This window comes from Nuphar pumila, chromosome 9, assembly GCF_984573655.1.
Source record: "Nuphar pumila chromosome 9, dmNupPumi1.hap1.1, whole genome shotgun sequence".
Lineage (NCBI taxonomy): Eukaryota > Viridiplantae > Streptophyta > Magnoliopsida > Nymphaeales > Nymphaeaceae > Nuphar > Nuphar pumila.
In genome coordinates this window covers 119,157,389-119,175,055 of record NC_143257.1, presented here as the reverse complement: position 1 = coordinate 119,175,055, position 17,667 = coordinate 119,157,389, and the positions used below count along the sequence as shown (strand labels likewise).

At 39.4% G+C, this 17,667-nt stretch overlaps 1 protein-coding gene across 1 annotated transcript; it reads left to right on the top strand.

Annotated features, from left to right (window-relative positions):
• The first annotated feature begins 7,639 nt into the window (after positions 1 to 7,639).
• Positions 7,640 to 9,008, top strand: LOC149829071 (F-box/kelch-repeat protein At1g15670-like). The gene has a single exon (XM_090017268.1). It carries the CDS (start codon positions 7,764 to 7,766, stop codon positions 8,871 to 8,873), a length of 1,110 nt encoding a protein of 369 aa, XP_089873394.1. The 5' UTR covers positions 7,640 to 7,763; the 3' UTR covers positions 8,874 to 9,008.
• The last annotated feature ends 8,659 nt before the right edge of the window (positions 9,009 to 17,667 follow it).

Here is a 17,667-nt window from a genome sequence, read left to right as displayed (position 1 = left end):
TGCTTGCCAATGAGTCTTTCCTTGACATGAAGTATCTACTCACTATACTAACCGCATGTAAAATGTTGCAAATCATAATATACATAATACTATCAACTGCACTACAATAGGGCACATTTGACATATATTCTACCTCTTCATATGTCTGGAGTGATAAAGCAATTGAAAGCTTGAAATGAGAAGCAAAAGTGGTACTCACAGGCTTGGCATCTTTCTGCTTTTTGATCCCTCTCAATTGACATACCAAGGATCTCATTGGCTAGTCCAAAATCCTTCCTTTGAAACTTATTGCTCAACTGTCTTCAATTTCTTAATTTCAAATGGCATTCATTGCAATCAATATGTCAGTGACATAAAGAAACTAATAAATAAAGGAACCATAATGAAACTTTCAACAGTAGACACAATTATCATTATTGCTTTTGTAATAACCAAAACTAGTCATAGAGGAGTCAAACTTCTTATAACCGCTTTAAGCCATACAAGGACTTCTTCTTTACCCTCAACCTCAAAACCCTCAGGTTGATTTATATAAATCTATTTTTTCAAGTCACCATGAAAGAAAGTTATTTTAACATCAAGTTACTTTAATTCCAAGTCATACATAGCGACTTGAGCAAGCAAAATATGAATACAACTATGCTTCACAACATGAGAGAATACATCATTAAAATCAACTCCTTTCACTTGACTATAGCCCTTCACAACTAATCATGCTTTATATCTTGCATCTTCAAATCAAGAGATACCTTCTTTTTTTTTTAAACCCATTTGCAACAAACAATTTTCTTTCCTTTAGGAGGCTTCACAAGCTCTTAGATTTTATTCTTATGAAAAGATTCAGCCTCTTCATAAGAAATAGCCTTTGAATATGATGATGTCTTACCAATATCAATTGTTTTTGTAATTGATAAGGAATAGGTAACTATATCTGTATAACGATATCTTTGAGGTGGTCTAATATCTCTCATCTGTCTCTTTGGCAATAGTATATTGCTCCACCTACTCCTCTTGAGGAGTTTCTTCTACTTTAATGTCCAAGGGCAATTGGATTGAAGACAAGTGATATGGTGGAGTAACATGCTTGGGTCTACTATCACCAATCTCCAACTCCAGCTTTTCTACTGAATTTTGTATGTTTTGCGCATTTTCTAAAAGCAAAAAGAGAATTCTCCTTTTGGGTGTAACATAAAAGTCTCATCAAAAGTCACATCTCTACTAACTATAAAACTTCAAATCAGAACACCACAATCTATAATCCTTTACACTTATGCATAAGCAAAGATGATACATTTCTTAGCTCTAGGTTCAAGTTTACCCTCATTTATATGAGAATATGCTTGATAACCAACTAGGTTCAAGTTTACCCTCATTTATATGAGAATATGCTTGATAACCAAATATTTTTATATTTGAATAGTCAACAGGGCTACCATATCATACCTCTTTTGCAGTTTTGCATTGTATGGCTGTTGATGCATATCGATTCACCAAATGACATGTCATATTAATTGCTTCTTCCCAAAACTCTTTGTCTAACTCTCTCTAATAGGGTTATGTTCAATGTGTTTTGCAACCACATTATGTTGTGGTGTCTTCAAATTGTGTAGTGCCTTAAAATCCCTTCATTCTTGCAAAACCTATTAAAATTTTCATTACAGAATTCCAAATCATTATCCATTATGAGCCTCTTGATTTACTTTTCGATTTTCTTTTCAGCAAAGATTTACTGTTTAAAGGTCTTAAATACTTCACTTTTATACTTCAAAAAGTGAAACCCAAACCTTTTTAGAATAATCATCAATAAGGGTAGTCAAATAAAGAGCACCACCTTTAGAGGTAACCTGTGCAGGCCTCCACAGGTTTGTATGAATATAATCTAAAGTGCCCTTGTCTTGTGAATTGCAATACTAAAATTAACCCTTTTCTACTTTGAAAAAACAATGTTCAAAAAACTCCATCTTTCATGTACTCTAGCAAAAAAAAAATTCTCTTATTTAGGATAGTCAAGTCTCTCTAGCTCATATGACCTAGTCTCATATGACATAACTTGGTAACATTTAAATCACACAAAGTTGATAAATAAATTGTAATTGAACCTGCAATAGTAGTACCTTGCAATACATACAGGCTCCCAAGCTTTCTACCTTTCATCACAACCAGAATACCTTTATTGATTTTCATTACTCTACTTTAAGCTGAATGCTTACACCCATTTGCATCAAGAGTGCATAAAGAAAATATTCTTCCTTAAATTCGAAACATATCTAACATCAATTAGAGTTCTTACTATATGCATCTTAATCCGAATTGATCCTTTACTAGCAACTTTACAAGATGCATTGTTGCTCATCAATACAGCTTCACAATCAACATTCATATGTAGAGAACCAACCACTATTGGGACACATGAAATGAACAACCAGAATTGAGAATACACTCATCCTTAGACCCACTTTTATCTCTTGTCACTAAGAGAACACCAACCTCATCCTCTTGTTGTGCAATACTAGCTTATGCAGTTATGTCATTCTTTTTTTGAAATTTGCTATCATCCTTTCTACTCTTATTCTTCAACTTAGAGCATTTAGACTTGATGTGGCCTTTATTGTGACAATAGTTAATTTCTTATGCTTCAACTTTGGTCTTGACTTATGTTTGTTAGTATTCACATCACTCTCCTTAGTACTCCTAACAACCAAGCCTATCGAACGATCCTCACTTTAGTCATTTTGGCTTTTACTCCATCATTCTGGATTCTCTTCCATAAATCATAGTGTCTTTAAAGTTCTTATGTATGAAACACAACAACAAAAAGAGTTTGGTCATCATCATAAATCTTAACATCTATATTCTTTATTTCCATAATAATAGAGATAAACTCATTGATGTGAGATTTAACAGGTGTACCTTCAATCATACAAAGTATATACAATGGCTGCTTCAAGACCAATCATTTGTGAGAGATTTCGTTAAATAAAGTTTTGCTAACCTCTTTCAAAGATCAACAAAGCTGAATAACGGTTAGGGCTTTGTCATCCAACTCATTTCGGTCATCATAGCTCATGGTGGAAATCTTTTTCGCCTTTCCAAACACCGCATTCTTCAAACCCGTTCGAGTCAGAACAACAGGCATCCTCACTTGCCATAAGCTGAAGCTGATGACACCATCAAATTTCTCAATATCATACTTCGTTGTGTTCATTGTTGAATCCCTAATCGTAAAACCACCCTAACGTCATTTTGTTATACAAACCACAACGAAAACGAAGTAAACCACAAGATAAAAGAGAAAAAGAATAAAAATAAAACACAAGATTTACATGATTTGGCACTAAGTCCTATGTCCATAGGCGAAAGAGGAGCACAAAATTCACTAGCAAATGCGAGGAGATGCATGTCTCAAATCCCTAATCCCTAATACACCCAAAACTCTCATACACAACTCTCAAAAGTAGGTGGCTATAAACATAACAAAGGGCATAAAACCCTAGTCGATACAAGAAGAAAAAATTATAAAACTAGTCAGGTCTCAGAGTCCCTCGGCATCACCACAAACCCTCATTGAAAATCCACATTGTAAGGTCACCGGAATATTTTGGGCCAGGTCATGAATGGGAGTGGATCCAAAATTGTAGACACCTACAACAATCTTTGTGAAACTCACTTGATCGCTATCATTCAAGTGTCACAACATCCATCCCATTGAATACCATATTTCCATTATGGAATCTCAGCTTTCATGCAATGGTCGTTTTGATTTCCCAACATGCCATCACATTACATGCAGCGTCGCAGTGACGTATCTGGCAGCCACCCATTTCTACATTTCTTGAGATGGGTTTGGGGTCGATCTCTAGAAATGCTGTGATGGATGGTTAGCACAAGTGGAGCTGCATGCTAAGCATGTAGCGACGCCGCATAAGAAATTAATGCACAAATATTTGTGCAATCATATTGCACCTGATTCGGACTCCTTCCCAGCCCAAATCGAAAACAGAGAGAAAAAATTAGGTTTTCTGATAGTTTTTTCAATTATATGGTTGATGGTTGGAAATTAACAGGTGACCGCTTTTTTTTTTTTATTAGTTCACACCCAACCAACATTTCGCTGAAAAACAAAAAGTTTTTTGCAAATCGGTCGCTGCCTTATGACCAATATGCAAAATACTTTCTGCCTTATGCCATTTTTGCAAATCCGCCCTTGCCTTTTCACTAACCCTTTCAAACTATGCGCTTTACTCTTGAATTGAACATTTTTTAATAAACGCAAAAAATATTAAAAAATAGTTTTTAATATTATTTTAATGGTTTTAACATGTTCCACATTATTATTAACACAATGTTTTTTGTTATTTTTTGGCCGGTACAGAAACGATTCACTTGAGGATTGGTATCGGGGGCCGATACAACTGAATCGGTGGCGAGCGAAACAATTCAGGGCTGATACCGATACTGACAACATTGCAAGAGACACTCGATCAATAATAACTTCAAAAATCATAATTACCATAATAAAAAATACTAAAAAATGTTACGTAAATAAAACGGGATTAAAATTAAAATTTTACATTTGGGGATGCAACCGTCTATTTTAAGCTAGTTGGACCCGGATTCCGAATAGCTGATCTCCATCCGACCCAGATTATGCTAGATCCAATTAGGTCAGATCCAGTGATGCTTAAATCCTAACCTAATCCCATCCTTTTGAAATCTTGTTGAGGTGTGGGTACCACCTCATCTCCATTTTCATCTATAGCCTGGCCACCTTCGGTTCATCAATAAGAACTGTTCTTTTTGGAGGTGAATGGTCCTAAGCTTCCCGACCTGATCCATTCTCTTCATCCCTTCGTTCTAAAGGTACATCATACCTGTCCGGGTTTCCGTTGTCCGTTGTGGGACAGGGAAGGACAGTGACAGTGCAACGGCCCTGGACAAAATACAGTGGCGTGGGTACAAAAGTGACAAAACCCCGTTGGACCGTTGGTTTGATTACTTTGCGCGTGGCCAGTGTCTTCTAGAAGCATATAGTAGACATGATGGAGGACGCGTACGTTACGAGTGCCCATGGTTTCACGCTTTTTATTTTTATTTATATTTATATTTTTATTTTTATTTTTATTTTTGTTTTTGGTTGGCAGTTTTGTGCGAATGACAGGAGTTAGAGGTCGAAAAAAAAAATCATATCAAGTACAACACTTTTATCCTTATTTTCAGATCATGAAAAGGTTTTTAGAATTTACAATAAGGCTCACCTTCTTTTCTGTCAATTGTGAAAAAAGAAAACTTGAAGTTCGACTTCTATCCAGTCAGAGATCTCGTTATCAGGATTTTCTCAGTGAGAGAAAAATCTTATTATAAATTAAAAAAATTAGAAAAGTTATAGGCATGTTTACATTTTAAAAAATATATAAAGTACATTGATATATGAAAATATAAATACCATTTTAATAAGATGATAACATATCACAAAAAACATGATATTTTTTTAATTAAGCGATGTTTAGGAAATATCACATTTTTTTGGAGATTATATTGGTTTTAACATATTTGCCAGAAACAGACAGGTACGGGTACAAGGTATTGGTATAATAGCTTAAAAAGTTTCAGATATGTTTTTATTTGAAAAGCATATCGATACGACTGCAAAAAACATCGACACAGGTTTCTAATAAATATTGATGCAATTTTTAAAAGAATTGTTCGGGTTTTTTAAAAAGTTGAAAAAATATATTTTTATAAAGATACATGCAAATTAAAATATTTAAACATCATGTATAAATCAATATTGTTGTATAATATATAATGCTAATATTTAAAAATCTTAATAAAAATAATGTCTTTCAAAAGAAATTGTTTTTGTACGAAGAAATGCTAATATAAACAAACTAAATAATCACTTATATATGTAATAGACAACATGCTTAAGAATTTGAGTCAAGTTTCTTGAATATTTGATACTTTTTTGTATGATTTTGAAGATGAGTTTTTTTTTTTTAATATTTGATATTTTTTTGTATGATTTTGAAGATGAGTTTTTTTTTTTGGAATATTTGATACTCTTTTATATGATTTTGGAGACGAGTTTTGTATCAGTATCCCGTAATGGCACACCTGGTATGCGATATGTTAAGGTGTATATATCGAGTATCAATCCAACTATGGGCCTTGATACCCAATAAAAAAAATCTCCTAAACAAAGTCCCTCCGAACCAATCTTGTCAATATCGGTATTTCCAACACTTTTTTTAGCAAATCCAACAATGTGGATGTGGCACGGTGAATTTGCTAGGAATTAACGATTGGATCATGTACTTTCAATAAAAATTGTGAGTTTTGAATGATTGAATATTTATGAAGATTATGAGCTATTGATTTTAAAGCTTTAAAAAAATCACGTTTATGCATCAAAATAGGACGATTCAAGAGCGGCTTCTTATAAAACCAAGCATGTAGATGACAACAGTATGGTTAGATTGAAGAGAAAAGCACAAAAAAATTCATGAAAATAGTGGTTCACATTAGTTCCAATATTTTCACTTCTCACATTCTAATATATATATATATATATATATATATATATATATATATATATATATATAAAACTTAAATATGTAAACCAACAAAATATGTAAGCTGGTATAAACTACGGTTTTTATAGTTTTTTTTGCAAATTTAACCTTGCAGATGCATTCGGCCAAAGGCGTAGCTAAAGCCCAGTCCTGCCTCCCGAAATAGTTAAAATTTTATTTTATTTTTTTAAAAGCCCAGCCCTGATTCCATATGAAATAGATTTTTATCCATTTTTGTAGCCCAGCCCAGTCCTGACTGCAGCAAATAGTTTGATTTGTCTATATGAAATAGATTTTTATTAATATTTGTAGCCATTTTTTATTTTATCTAAAAAAAAAAATTCCTAATCTGATAAAATACATTTTTGCCCCCAAACCCCCAACTATCGCGCAAATACATTTTTTTTTTGCTACGCCCCTATTTGCCCCTCCCTCTCACATGAATCCTAGCTACGCCCCTACATTCGACGTAGTCCATTTGCTTGAAATCGACTATTGAATCATCATAATCGGATAAAAAATATGATTTTTTATGCTTACACATTTATAAAAGTTTTAAGCTATTGGTTTTCAAGCTTTTACATCTCAATAGGATGATACAAGAGTTTATTTCTATAAAATCATATATCTAAATCGCATTAGTATGGTAAAATAAAAAAAAAACTTATAAAAATCTCAATTCATTAACAGTTTAGATATTTGACTTATATATATATATATATATATATATATATATATATATATAAATAAATCAATCAAGCAAATCAAATGGTAAGAAACTTGGTACCTTGCCAGGAATTAAGGGTAAACCGGCAGGTCTTGGTATGAAAATCTGCAAAAAAATAAATAAAAAAACTCTCGTCCCCTTGGCCAAAACTTAGCCCTGACCATCCTTATCTTTTGTTGGTTCTTATCCCATTATCCATCCACGTCTGTCCGGCAGAGAGAGAGAGAGGATCCCCATCTCTCTCCTCTTGATTGCAAGCAACAAAATATCTCCCCTACAGTACCGTTTTCCCACGTACGTATTTATGTGGAGTGTGGACCCCTTAAAAAAGGGCAGACTCAGTGTTTAATTATCACTCTCTTCTATACAAAATTCCAGTATATAAATAAAGAAATCAGTTTAGCTTCATTCATTTCATTTCGTTTCGTTTGTTGCTTACTGTGTGGGTTGTGAAATTTGAATGAATGGGAGAGGTGGAGAAGCAATGGGAGTCCATCATTCCCGATCTGCCGGACGACGTTGCGATGGAGTGCCTGATTCGGGTGCCGCACGCGTCCCTTGCGGCAATGGGAAGGGTTAACAGGCGGTGGAGGGAGCTGATCACCGGCGCCGATTTCTACGGGGAGAGGAAGCTCAGGGGCACCGCCGACGGCTTCGCATGCTTGGTTCAGCTCCCGACGCCGGCTACGACGTCGACGGACGGTGACGGAGGCGACGACCCGTCGGGCCGCCGGAAGAGCGGCAATCGGGGACCGCCCGTCTACGGGCTGACGCTGTTCGATCCGAAGAGGCGGAGCTGGGAGAGGCTGCGGTCGCCCGACGGCGGGCTCCAGCTCTTCTGCCAGTGCGTGTCCGTAGACGGCAAGCTCGTGGTTCTCGGAGGGTGGGACTGCGTCACATGGGAGGCGACGCGACGCGTGTCCGTTTACGACTTCAGGACTAGGAGGTGGGTTAAGGGGAAGGACATGCCGGGCCCTACTCGGTCCTTCTTCGCCGCGGCGGCCAGCGGTGGTGGTGGAGGGAGGGGATTGGTGTTCGTGGCCGGGGGGCACGACGAGAACAAGAACGCGTTGAGGACGGGGGCGGTGTACGACGTGGGGAGGGACGAGTGGGAGGAGATCGGGGAGGAGATGGGGGAGGAGAGGGACGAGTGCGAGGGGTTGATGGTCGGGAAGGAGTTTTGGGTTGTGAGCGGGTACGGGACGGAGGGGCAGGGCAGGTTCGAGGAGAGCGCGGAGGTCCTTGACACGGAGATCGGCAGGTGGAGGCGGGTGGAGGGGGCTTGGGCGGCGGGGAGATGCCCGAGATCGTCGTGCCTCGGCGTCGGGAGGGACGGGGAGAAGGTGGTGTGCCTCGACGGCGAGGTGGCAGCGGCAAAGGTAGGGAGGTGCGTGGTGGCGGTGGGAGGAAGCGCCGGTGGTGGCAGGGCGCTGGTGACCGGATCCGCCCACGAGGGTGGGCCGGTGGGGTGCTACTTGGTGGACGCCGGGAAGCAGGGGGGCAGTTGGGCGAAGGTGGATATGCCGGCTGAGTTCTCAGGTTTCGTGCAATCGGGCTGCTTTGTGGAGATCTGAAGACGAGTTTTTACTCCAAATTTCCTATTTTTCTTGTCATGAGAGGTTTGAATGTGTATATTATTTATTTTCTCTGATCGATGTGTAAAAATTAATAAAGTTCAAATGGTACTTAAACGTGCTGCCTTCACTCAATTGCTGGAAAGATGTGATGGGGGATGTTGGATTTACTCTCCGGGAGTGTCTGACAGAGAGATTAAAATAAGTCTCTGTTCGGGAGCCGGTGCTTGGCAATGAAATACCAAATCAAGAATTTCCGAGTTCAAGGATTGAGCTTGTAATGGATTTGGCATTGGAAGCACCCAAAAAAGCATTTTATTAGATTCCGGCACCGGCACGTTTCACTCTGCCGGAGACGAATTGCTCGTCATCCTTGCATTCCAATTTTACCTTTTTACTGCAATCAGGTGAGAGGTGCCTTGGACATTAGTGGGTCCATCCAAGTGTTGTTGATTCCACGCATTAATGGTTTGGAAGCCGCGGTCCCTCCTATCTGATCCCATCTCCTTTTTTTTATGTTTTAAAAATATCTTGAGTGCCAAGGAACCTTTTGACAGAAGCGTTCAAACAAAACCAGAGAGGCCATTTTGTCACTGAGAGTGCAACTCAATTCAAAAGCCTTTCCGATGTCTATTTTTTGAGTGAATGGCATTGATGGTTCCAAAATGAATGGTCATGATTTGTTTAGATCCTAAAGTGTTTATCAGGTTTCTTGTGTCTCACTCATTTGGGTAATCACTGGAATTGATTTCTTGGACGCTTTTCTATTCAGTGTTCCTTTGACCTGATCATCGTTCGTCAAAAGGAGCCTAAGAATCTTAGAACAGCAGCAACAAAGAGATAAGATTGCGACCGGTAGCATTTGTTTTTTTATGATCATGGAAACGCCAATTGAGTTGAACAGCAGACTGGGTTCAAGGAATTTTAGATTAAAAAACTGTCCAAAGCACCTTGGATGGCGTTCATCATAAGAAAGAATGGCGTTCAAAATCATTCAAGAGTTATACAAACGAATTACAGATAAAAAAAAAAACCTGTCCAAAGCGCCTTGGACGCCGTTCTTCGTAAGAAAGAATGGCGTACAAAAGCTATACAAATGAATTATAGATAAAGAAAAACTGTCCAAAGCACCTTGGATGCCGTTCGTTCATCGTAAGAAAGGATGACGTTCAAAAGCTATACAAACGACGGTTCCCACCTTGATGGGCCACAGAATTTTGTCCGATGGTTGCATTATTGGCCAAGAAATAAAAGGCTGAAATCCGTATAAAACAAGAAGCCTTGAACGGGTTTTAGTGCAAGGTCCTTGATCCACTATTCCTTTGGTGACGATATTTTCCGCCGAAGCGGGTAATCTCCGGATGGGGTCACCGATGTCCAAACTAGGGGTGGCAATCATGTCCGGTTGGCGGGTCGACCCGACGGGTTGGCGGGTCAGCATACCTCAACCCGAACCGACCCGTTTATTAAACGTCGGCTGTGGCAAACATGAACCCGACCCATTTAATAATCGGGTAACCCGACACGACCCACCAACCCATTTAATAAATGGGTTGGGTCGGGTAAACGGGTTCTCAGGTTGGCGGGTCGAGTTGGTTGGCGGGTTGACCCACCCCCCTAACCCGTTTATTAAACGGGTCAGCCGGGTTGGCGGGTTGGCATACCCCAACCCGAACCCGACCCGTTTAATAAACGGGTTATGCGGGTCGACCCGTTTATTAAATGGGTTGGCTTAAGCCCAACCCGAACCCGCCTAAGAGGCGGGTTGGCGGGTCGTGTCAGGTTTTGCCACCCCTAGTCCAAACCCATACGGAACCCGTGCACCAATGGGGGCTCCGCTTGTCTGGCAGGATCTGTTAGCGAACATCGCCAACACGTTGTGAGTTCGAATCCCAATGGTATGGTTGTATAACTGGTAGGGGTCTGCCTAACCCCAACTTTATCTGTCGAAAAACCGAACCCGTGCTCCCCGGTATAGGAATCGAAACCTGGGACAAAAGTTCAGCACCTTCTCCTCAGGCCGACTACCACTTGGTGACTTGGGTGGGGTCAGGGTGTCCTAATCCACTCTTCTTCAAATTGTGCAACTGGGTTGAGCTGTGTCCAATCCAGAAATAGAAAGGTTGATAAATTATGTAGGTGCCTTTCCATGCTGTAAGGCAGTCCACTTGCTTTTTCTGTATCATTTCATTTTCTTTTCATTTGATTTTCAAGTGCAAGTCCACAAGGCTAACTTGTGCCACACCTTTAGTCCTCAATGTACATAAGCTACAGAAAGTTGCATATTGACCAATAATTTAATATTATAAGTAAACGATCCAATAGCCCCAGGAAAATGACCTTCTGAAATCATCTCTAATATTCTATAAAACATATCATGTCAAAAAAAAAGTGCATCACATGTCACAGTGCAAAAGGAAGGCAGGTAGCTCTTGCTCACAAATGAAGGACAGTTTTGGACCTGGATCCATCTTAGATCCGATAATGAAATCTCAGACCTGGATCTGCTTGATACTCGATATGGTGAAAGTTGATGAACTCCTGGTTTTACGTGGAATATATCAATTCTCAATCCATCCTTGGACTTGAGCACCATATGTTCGCGCCTGGCTCATTTAAGGTAAATGAGCAGCTCGTGTCTCGGCTCGCCAGCTCCATGAACTGAGCACGAATGAGTTTGTAATGAGCCGAATCAAGCCGAGCCATGAGCTGCACTTTTCATTTTTCAGCCATAAACTAACAGTGTTAAAAAATATGGGTCAAAAACTGCTTTTGACGGGTCTGAACTCCGACCCGTTTTGCATCCTCAGGAATTACTATTTAAAATCTGGATCTGGATTTAGATAGACCATTATCCACACTAAAATATGTGATCCGTTTGAACCTCTACTGTCGATACCGTTAAGTCCAACATGGTGACCACTCTAATTTCAGCTTTTTTTTTTTCAGCCACCTTTGGTAAAGTCAGCTTAACGTACATGACATCTAGCAAGTAGCACCAACTTTCATGGAGCATCAAAATCAGGAAAAAATATGGTTGATTAAGTATTGGATTCGAATCATTCATGGTCCAATTGAAAGTAGGAATACATTGCAAGGTCCAGAGCGTTTCAAGGGCAACTTAAGATGCTTAGAATTATAGAATTTTATTATTTAATGGTCCAGTTTAAATTTAAAGTTTACTTTCTAGGTCAAGTGAAATTGTGTTTGTAGAAGCGCGCCATTTTGTAAGGACAATATGATCATTTTTTGTTTATTTTATCGGGCCCGTGCATGGCATGGGTGTGTTTCTAGCTTTTGAAGGTGGTCCACCTAAGGTAGGGTGGCGATGAGCCCCACGGGATTTGCCTCTTTATTTATTTATTTATTTATTTATTTATTTTGGGGTTTGGAGGGCTGGTCCATTCAGTAGTAGCCTGGTTCTAAGCTAGAGTTTCTTTCATATTAAAAGGTAATTAACTAGCTAAGTGTTTTAAAGGAAAGAAGCTTCTCTAGAGTGGGTTCTCGGTGAGGGTTAATTCTCGGTTTTTTAAAGGAAAGGAGAAGGCTTCATTTAAAGTTAATTTTAGGCTAGGGTTCGAGTTTATTTTTTAAATTTATAACCCAAAGTTGCACCCTACACGAAGACCTGGTCGCGCTGGCTCAGCATGCCATACTTACGGTCGTCGTGCTGGCTGCATAAAACTCTGAGGCTAGGACCCATGCCGCTGGGTCTATGCTACACATTGGCTTTCATAGAGAGGTGATGACCATAGGAATCGAACTTTGACCGACCGTCTAAAGCCTCCTTTGGGGTATTCACAAGAGTTTCTCAAATTTAGTGAAATTTGAGAAAAGTGCAAGTTGTGATTGTGATTCTCATTGGGAATACTCCTCTCTTGAAACCCAAGAAAGTTAATCACAAAACTAACTCTGTGACTATGGAGAATTCTGATTCATACGATTCCAATAACATTTAAAATTTGGAGTCTTATGTTGCCATCAAAGCAAAGGTGCCTTAAGGGTACGTCCATTCATTCATGAAAACCATTCTATAACACAAATTAGAGAATGATTTTCACTGACCACCAATTCTCAGAACAAAACAAATGTGGGAGAATGGGGCTTGAGAAAATGACTCATTTGCAAATCAGAATCATTTTGTGATCGAGCCAAAAATTAGAATTCCAAAAGGGTTTCCTTGTGATTCTGATTCATATGACTCCAAATCACATTTGATTTAGCCATACGAGGCCAGCAAAGCAAACATATGCTTGTTTACCCTCCATAAGTAGGGTTGCAAATGGGTTGGATTAAGGAAAGGGTTTTGGCAATTTTTGGCTACCCAGGATTCAATCCAAACGGCCCCCCAACTCGCCCCGTATGAATCGGGGATGGAGGACATTAAACGGAGAATGAATTGGGGGATGGAGGCTAAAATCAAAACCTGTGCAGGGATGGAGTCGAAGATGGACTTACTGTTGCCCTCGCCTCATCCCCGATATCTGTTAAAAAATTATTATTATACCCTTATACATATTATAAAATATATATATATATATATATATATGTCACTCCCCGTTTGTACCGGGGACGAAGGACATGAAGAGAATGAACCCAGGATGAAGGTTAAAATCAAAACCCATGTAAGGATGAAGGAATTTTTTTTGAGACTGGGCATGGGTAGAGACCTTGTCTCCCCACCTCTGCCCCGGACCACTATCATCCCTACAATTCCCCATTGTATTTTGGGATCCGAACTGTTTGCATTCTTATCCGTAAGAATCATTCCCTCACACAAATGAGAAAATGATTCGATTGGCCTCATTCTCTCATGTCAAAACAAACAAAGGATAGAGAGAGAGAGAGTCACAATGGTTTAAGTCGTGGGGAGAGCTCTGACTTCAAATATTATAAAAATCCCATTTAAATAGGATCCGTTTGCAGTTGACTTGGGATAATAGATATGGTTGGTTTTAAAATGTTGAGAAAACATTTGCTCTCATGAAAAAAAAATAGACCACCTTTTGACATTCCAAATCAATAAAGAAAGAAAGAACAGTGTCCTATCGTTGAGAATCGGCAGATTTGTATCATATCGTCCCCAAATTGATACGAAGCGAGCTGATTTCACCTTATTTTTTAAATACCTTTAAAAAGGTCATTTAATATAATTTTTAATATGTTAAAATTTGACCAATTCATCTCAATTTGGGTCGTAGTCTGACCTAGTCGACTCCCCGAATAGATTTGAAAATTGATTCAAGATTGATACCGATTCTAAGAGAAAGAAAGAAAGAAAGAAGGAAGGGAATATCTATCTATCTATCTATCTATATATATATATATATATATATATATATAGAGAGAGAGAGAGAGAGAGAGAGAGAGAGAGAGAGTAAATATTGATTACTATTGAAGATACCGTATGATCTAGTATAAATCACTAATTTTTATATTTTTAATATTTTTTTAAATAAGAAGAAACAGCTGTGGCCTATATGGTTTGCTTGATGGAAAAGAGTTTATATATGTAATAGACAACATGCTTAAGAAATTGAGGCGAGTTTCTTTAATATTTGATACTTTTTTGTATGTTTTCCAAGACGATTTTTTTTTTTTGAATATTTGATACTCTTTTATATGATTTTGGAGACGAGTTTTGTATCAGTATCCGGTAATGGCACACCTGGTATGCAATATGTTAGGGTGTATTGAGTATCAATCCAACTATGGGCCTTGGTACCCAATAAAAAAAATCTCCCAAACAAAGTCCCTCCGAACAAATCTTGTCAATTATCGGCATTTCCAACGCTTTTTTAGCAAATCCAACAATGTGGATGTGCTTGGTGAATTTGCTAGGAATTAACGATTGCATCATGTATTTTCAATAAAAATTGCGAGTTTTGAATGCTTGAATATTTATGAAGATTATGAGCTATTGATTTTAAAGCTTTAAAAAAAATCACGTTTATGCATCAAAATCGGATGATTCAAGAGCGGCTTCTTATAAAACCAAGCATGTAGATGACAACAGTATGGTTGACACCATTCATCGTAAGAAAGAATGGCGTTCAAAAGCTATACAGATGAATTATAGATAAAGAAAAACTGTCCAAAGCACCTTGGATGCCGTTCATCGTAAGAAAGAATGGCGTTCAAAAGCTATACAAACGGTGGTTCCCACCTTGATGGCCCTCAGAATTTTGTCTGATGGTTGCATCATTGGCCAAGAAACAAAAGGCTGAAATCCGTCTAAAACAAGAAGCATTTGGTAGGTTTTGGGCGCCGTTCATTTCCATGATTCACAATATTCAAGGAGCCATGAACAGTTTTTAGTGCAAGGTCCTTGATCCACTATTCCTTTGGTGATGATGTTTTCAGCCGATGCGGGTAGTCTCCGGGTGGGGTCACCGATGCCCAAAAACCCATACTGAACCCGTGCACCAATGGGGGCTCCGCTTGTCTGGCAGGATCTGTTAGCGAACATCGCCAACACGTAAGTTCGAATCCCAATGATATGGTTGTATAACTGGTAGGGGTCTGTGTAACCCCAGCTTTCTCTGTCGAGAAACCGAACCCGTGCTCCGGGTTAGGAATATAAACCTTGGACAAAAGTTCAGCACCTTCTCCTCAGGCCCACTACCACTTGGTGACTCGGTTGAGTCAGGGTGTCCTAATCCACTCTACTTCAAATTGTGCAACTGGGTTGAGATGTGTCCAATCCAGAAATACAAAGGTTGAGAAATTATGTAGGTGCGTTTCCATGCTGTAAAACAGTCCACTTGCTTTTTCTGTATCATTTCATTTTCTTTTGTTTTGATTTTTAAATGCAAATCCACAAGGCTAACTTGTGCCACACCTTTACTCCTCAACCCACATAAGCTACAGAAAGTTGCATATTGACCAATAATTTAATATTACAAGTAAACGATCCAAAAGCCCCAGGAAAATGACCTTCTGAAATCATCTCTAGCTAATATTCTATAAAATATATCATGTGAAAGAAAAAGTGCATCACATGTCACAGTGCAAAAGGAAGGCAGTAGCTCTTGCTCACAAATGAAGCACAGTTTTGGACCTGGATCCATCATAGATCTGATAATGAAATCTCAGACCTTGATATGCTTGATACTCGATATGGTGAAAGTTGATGAATTTCAAAGGGGGTTCCTTGCCATTCTGATTCATATGACTCCAAATCACATTTGATTTAGTCATACGAGGCCAACAAAGCAAAAGTATATGTTTGTTGACCCTCCACAAGTAGGGTTGCAAATGACTCCAAACCTATTTTGTCATCTCTCTCTTACACCATATGATTGCTCATCCTGATCAGTAGAGGGATCCACAAGGACGTCAATTGGGTTCCAGAGTAGAAATGGCAGTGGACCAGGACGGGGAGGGGGATAAGGTCTCCACCCTCGCCCCTTCTCAAAATCCTGCCCTCTATCCCCGCCTCTATCCTCGCACCAGTTTTGATTTTAACCTATATATATATCCCCGCTTTCATTGCCGTTTCATGTCCTCAATCCCCGGTTCAATCGAGACGAGGTAGGGTGGGGATCCGTTTTCTCTCGATCCGCTAACATCCCTAAAGAATGATATGTTGGATTAACCACCACGATTTACGTTGTGGTTATCCACATGTGGATTCATCCCCACATCTGAAATGATCGCTTCTGATAAACCAACATGGGATAAAGGGAGAACGGTTATAGAAACTGTGCCCATCCCATGCCCTATGAAAAGAGGGTTTCATAAGCAACCCGATACAAAATGGGAATTGGAGACTGAGATGGGATCGATGGGGCAAAAAAAAGCGGAAATCAATCCCTGCCTCCATCTCCACACGGGTTTTGATTTTAACTTTCATCCTTGCGTCCATCCCTGTTTCATGTCCTCCATCCCCCGGTCCAAAGCGGGGTGAGGTGGGGGCGGAGCTCCGTTTTCTCTCAGTCCACTGCCATCCCTATTCTAAAGCCTCTTGAGCTAACCTGGTCGAGGTAGCGTGGTGACTCATCCACCCACATTCCTTCCATCATATCTTATATCATATCTTATATCTTAGCTCCTGTTCCAACAGAGAAATTAATAAACCAGCCCTGTCTGCATCAAATACACCGTCCTAATTCGTTTACTTGGGATCACAGAAGCAAGCAACGGAAGTCATATATGGCAGACTAACTTCTCCTTGGTTGAAAGTGGACTGGGCAAGTAAAACCGAGCTGTCAATCTACAAGTCAAGAGAAAAAGAGGTCGGCCAAATTAAAAATTCCGGCCATTTTCCCCGGAGGAACTAAAGTTATCAGGACACATAAAACAGAGAAGCATACATTATTATTTTTAGATAATCCACGAGACTACTGGTTAGGGTTTCATTATCATGCCCCTTGCATTAATGAGAGCCAGCACGACTAGGTCATTTATCCAGAAATTAATTTTCCTATCATTCATACAAAAAAAAAAGTCATGTATAGGCCAAGTGATCTGCCAGGTGAACGATCCTTGTGTTATATACGGCATCATCCTCACCGTCCATTGCATTTTCATCTTTGCCATTGAACGCTATCCTTTGTGAAAGCAGCGGGGGGGCTCACCACTTTCAGATGCTTTTGGACCCGTTTGCATGTCATGGGAAAAAGGGATTTCAGCGGAATGGCGAGAAACCCCATGCATTTTCCACGGGTCCAACAGGCGCATGCAAACAAGGCACCTGCTTTTCACGAGAAAAGTGGGGAACAAAATCTACCCAAACCCTCCCTTTACCACGGTAAATTGTTCAATCCCCAGAGGGTCCGATTCATTTTCCCTG

What these genes read in the sequence shown, in the direction of transcription:
- LOC149829071 (XM_090017268.1), top strand. Translation starts at nt 7,764, where the DNA reads ATGGGAGAGGTGGAGAAGCAATGGGAGTCCATCATTCCCGATCTGCCG.